At 51.8% G+C, this 5,207-nt stretch overlaps 1 protein-coding gene across 1 annotated transcript; it reads left to right on the top strand.

Annotated features, from left to right (window-relative positions):
• Positions 1–2,219: 2,219 nt before the first annotated feature.
• Positions 2,220–3,888, top strand: LOC109778749 (uncharacterized). Its single transcript, XM_020337326.1, has 5 exons — positions 2,220–2,387; positions 2,690–2,905; positions 3,022–3,276; positions 3,346–3,639; positions 3,706–3,888. Exons 1-5 carry the CDS (start codon positions 2,220–2,222, stop codon positions 3,886–3,888), a joined length of 1,116 nt encoding a protein of 371 aa, XP_020192915.1.
• The last annotated feature ends 1,319 nt before the right edge of the window (positions 3,889–5,207 follow it).

Below are 5,207 nucleotides of genomic sequence, written 5' to 3'. Positions count from 1 at the left end.
ACATATGGCCCCCGGGTCTATTTTCCATCATATTTGTTTCCGATCTACTATTTCGCAATCTTTTATTTTCAAATCTATAAACCAAAAAACCCAAAAATATTTTATCTTTTATTTATCTATCTCTATCATATCTCACCTTTGCAAGTGACCGTGAAGGGATTGACAACCCCTTTATCGCATTGGGTGCAAGTGTTTGATTGTTTGTGCAGGTCTTGGTGATTTGCGCATTCTTCTCCTACTGGATTGATACCTTGGTTCTTAACTGAGGGAAATACTTATCTCTACTTTGCTGCATCACCCTTTCCTCTTCAAGGGAAAAACCAACGCAAGCTCCAGAAGTAGCAACGAGCCTCAACAAGGCTTGTCCTCAAGATCCTTTCCCGCTCCCGCGTATCGTCCAGATCTTGGATTCCACTACCGAGTGCGATTTGTTGTGCTTCTTGGATGCTTTCTCGGGATATCATCAAATCAAGATGGAGATAGAGGACGTCAAGAAGACAGCCTTCATCTCCCCGTGTGGTGTGTACTGCTACACTTGCATGCCCTTTGGGCTGCGGAACGCTGGCGCCACTTTCAAGCGAGTAATGCACATAGCGCTCGGGCCGCAGTTGGGGATGAATAGGGAGGCATACGTTGATGACATGATGGTCAAGTCACCGGAAGCAGGGACCCTGATCAAAGACCTGGAAGAAATATTCGCTAACCTGCGTAGCTATAGGATCGAAAGTATGTCTAGAGGGGGTTGATTAGACTACTTGACCAAATAAAAATCTTGCCTTTTCCCAATTTTAAGTCTTGGCAGATTTTAGGAACTTAGCAATAGTCAGGCAATCAGCCTACACATGCAAGTCAAAGAGTATAGCAGCGGAATGTAAAACATTGCACATGACCGACGGAGGCTCCCAAGTGACACCTAACCTCTAGGAGACACCATTCTCCAAAAGGTAATAGATGGTGAGTTGATGATGAACACCCTGCTCTTGTGCTTCAAATGAAAGTCTCCCCAACACTCAACTCTCTCTCACAGATTTGGATTTGGTGGAAAGATGATTTGAGTGGAAAGCAACCTGGAGAAGGCTACAGATCAAGATTCATATGGTTGGAATGGAATATCTTGACCTCGACACATGAGTAGGTGGTTCTCTCTCAGAAAATGAATGCTGGAAGTGTAGGCATGTTCTGATGGCTCTCTCCACGAATGAAGGGTGGGTGGAGGGGTATAGATAGACTCCACACGAAATCAAACCATTACACACAAAACAGCAAACTCGGTGGGACCGAATAATGAAACTCGGTCAGACCGATTTAGTTAAAAATGTGAACGTTAGGATTTTCGGTGGGACCGATTTCATTAGGGTTAGGGCATAACGTAATCTCGGTGAGACCGATTACACAAATTTGGTGGAACCGATTTTGGTAATAAGCTAACCAGAGAGTTGGTCAGGCAAACTCGGTGGGACCGATTCGCTCATTTCGGTGAGACTGAAACATTACGAAGGGGAAACAGAGAGTTTGCATTGCGAACTCGGTGGGACCGATCGCTCATCTCGGTTGGACCGAAACGTTATGAAGGGAAATAGAGAGTTTGCAATCCCATCTCGGTGAGACCGAAGTGACTAGGGTTTGTGGCAGTGGCTATGTCAAATGAACTCGGTGGCGCCGGATAGAATGTTTTGGTGGGGCCGAGTTTGACTTTTGGTTTGGGACATATGTGGATATGAGAAAGTGGTTGAGGGTTTTTGGAGCATATCACTAAGCATTTTGAGCAAGCAATCCATTAAGCAACACCTCATGCCCTTTTATAGTATTGGCTTTTCCTATGAACTCAATGTGATCTTGGATCACTAAAAGTAAAAAGTAGAGTCTTGAGCTTTAGAGCTTGAGCCAATCTTTTGTCCTTAGCATTTTGAGGGGTCCACATTTCTAATCCATGCCATGCCAATCATTGAGCTTTCCTGAAATATTTATCTTGAAATAGCATTAGCTCAATGAGTTATATGTTGTTAGGAATTACCAAAACCACCCAGGGATAGTTGCACTTTCAATAGCATAAACCTGAAGCTCAATCCAGAGAAGTGTGTGTTCGGGGTCCCGTCCAGCAAGTTGTTGGGTTTCCTGGTGTCGCACAGAGGGATCAAGGCCAACCCCGAGAAGGTCAAGGCAATAGAGCGGATGAGCCCGCCTCAGACCCTCAAAAGCTGCAGAAGCTCGCAGGGTGCATGACCTCCTTGGGGCGCTTCATCTCCAAGCTTGGCGAGCGCGCCCTCATTTTCTTCAAGCTGGTGAAGAAGAATGTCCCGTTCGAGTGGATCCCGGAAGCTGAGGCGGCCTTCGAAGACCTCAAGCGATACCTCACGAGCCCGCCTGTCATGGTGGCACCCACCCACGTGAGACCCTGGTGCTCTACTTGGCGGCCACTCCCCACTCTACCAGTGCGGGGCTCATGGCGGTCAAAGAGGGGCCCGCCAGCGCGGGCTCGAGGCAAGGCGGCCAGTAGGAAGCCGCACAACCTTTGCTGCTCTAGGGCGGTGCTCCTGAGGACCCCACTGCTTCATCTACCTCCAGGCCTCATGATCCCCTCGCACCCCCAGTGGGGCAATACGCCCCTGACTCCTCACCTCTCATCGAGCATCCGGTATACTTTGTCAGCACGGTGCTACGCGATGCATGCACACGCTACCACATGCAGCCAAAAGTCCTACTCACGCTCCTCATCGCCTCTAGGAAGCTGCACCACTATTTCCAAGGTCATCCCATCAAGGTCATATTGGCATATCCCCTGGAGAAGGTGCTGCATAGCCCCAACGGCGTCGGGAGGGTTGCAGAATGGAACATCGAGCTGCAGGTCTTCCAGCTGGAGTTCATCACGACAAGGGTCTTCAAGGGGGCGGCCCTGGCCGACTTTGTGGCAGAGTGGACCGACACCCCTGATCAGGGGTTGGATGAGGCCAATCCCTCGTGCCCAGCGACGATGCACCTGACAGATGGGTCATGCACTTCGATGTCGCCTTTGCGCGGCAGGGCTCGGGGGCTAGAGTCATGTTCGTCTCACCGACCAAGGACAAGCTATACTATGCCGTGCAACTCTGCTTCCAGCGCGGCGAGAAGGTGTCCAACAACACCTCGGAGTACGAGGGCTTAATTGCTAGCCTTAGGGCCGCGGCTGGCCTAGGAATCAAGCGCCTGACCATCAAGGGCGACTCCCAACTCCTCGCCAACTTCTCCAACAAAGAGTACAAGCCGAAGGACAAGCACATGGAGGCTTACATGGAAGAGGTACGTAAAATCGAAAAACGCTTCCTGGGATTGGAATTGCAGCATGTCCCTCGAGGCGTGAGCAAGTAGGAAGACGACATCGCCAAGAGGGCATCCCGCCGCGAGCCTCAGAGGCCCGACGTCTTCGAGGAGAGGCTCCACAAGCCGTCAGCGGCCCCCCTGGCCATGGGCCTGGCATTGCTCAGGGAGGAGCTGCCGCCGGCCCCGACCTCAGGAGCCCCAGCCTGTGGTTCGACCTTAGGAGCTCATCTACTCTTGGCGCTAGAACCTCAGGCGGGCTGCTGGATTGAGGAGTTCAAGGCCTACCTACTCCACGACACCTTGCGAGAGAAGGAGGAGGACACGGAGCGCGTTGTCCGCCAGGTCACTTCTTATTCCTTGCAGGACGGCGAGCTGTACTGGTGACACCCCAACGATGTCTGGCTGCAGTGCATATCCGAAGGACAAGGGTGCAAGTTGCTGGCTGATATCCACGGCGAGGACCGCGGGCACCACTCCTCGTCGCGCACCCTCGTGGGAAAGGTGTTCTGCAGCGGTTTCTACTGGCCGACGGTGCTCAACGACGCCGCCAAACTAGTGCAATCTGGCGAGGCTTGCCAATTTCATGCCTAGCAGATTCACCAGCCCGCGCAAGGTCTCCATACACTCCGGCTCTCATGGCCGTTCGCAGTCTGGGGGTTGGATATCTTGGGACCATTCCCTCGAGCGGCCGTGGGTACCCCTACCTCTATGTCGCCATTGACAAGTTCACCAAGTGGGCAGAGGTGGAGCCAATGCGCACCAAGTGAGCTGTTTCAGTGTTCCTAATCGCGTTATTACTAACAATGGCTCCCAGTTCACAAGCAAGCTCTTCAGGACGTATAGCGCTAACCTTGGAATGTAGATATGTTATGCTTTGGTGTCGCACCCACGGAGCAACTACCAAGCCGACCACGCCAAACACGGAGGTCCTGAGGGGCCTCAAGGCAAGGAGCTTCAATAAGAAGCTTGAGGCTTGCGGTAGGGGTTGGCTCGGTGAGCTTCAGTCCATGCTGTGGTCTATCTGCACCACTACGACTAAGCCCACCGGCGAGACCCCGTTCTTCCTCGTCTATGGGGCCGAGGCAGTCCTCCCTCACGAAGTCAGGCATCGCTCCCCGCGAGTCCTGGCATTCGATGAGGCGCGTCAGGATGCCTCGCGGGGGATGGAGCTTGTGCTCGAGGAGGAAGCCCGCCACCAAGCCCCGCTCCGTGCAGCGAGGTACCAACAGGCGCTGCGTTGTTACCACTGCTACAGCGTCCGCTCCTGGACCATCGAGGTGGGTGACCTCGTCCTGAGGCGGGTCCTTTCTAGGGAGAGCCTTCACAAGCTCTTGCCCATGTGGGAGGGCCCGTTCAGGGTTGCCCCAGGCCAGGGGCTTCGGAGAGGGGAATCCGTCGCCGCCGTCATCATCAACCTTCCTCCATCACCAATTTCATAATGCTCACCACCGTGCATGAGTAATTCCATCGTAGGCTTGCTGGACGGTGATGGGTTGGATGAGATTTATCTTGTAATCGAGTTAGTTTTGTTAGGGTTTGATCCCTTGTATCCATTATGTTCTGAGATTGATGTTGCTATGACTTTGCCATGCTTAATGCTTGTCACTAGGGCCCGAGTGCCATGATTTCAGATCTGAACCTATTATGTTTTCATGAATATATGTGAGTTCTTGATCCTATCTTGCAAGTCTATAGTCACCTACTATGTGTTATGATCCGTTAACCCCGAAGTGACAATAATCGGGATACTTACCGGTGATGACCGTAGTTTGAGGAGTTCATGTATTCACTAAGTGTTAATGCTTTGGTCTGGTACTCTATTAAAAGGAGGCCTTAATATCCCTTAGTTTCCAATAGGACCCCGCTGCCATGGGAGGGTAGGACAAAAGATGTCATACAAGTTCTTTTCC

The sequence above is a fragment of the Aegilops tauschii genome, chromosome 4, assembly GCF_002575655.3.
Source record: "Aegilops tauschii subsp. strangulata cultivar AL8/78 chromosome 4, Aet v6.0, whole genome shotgun sequence".
Classification (NCBI taxonomy): Eukaryota; Viridiplantae; Streptophyta; class Magnoliopsida; order Poales; family Poaceae; genus Aegilops; species Aegilops tauschii.
Note: the sequence above shows the minus strand (reverse complement) of the source record. Positions and strands in the feature narration are given on the sequence as shown.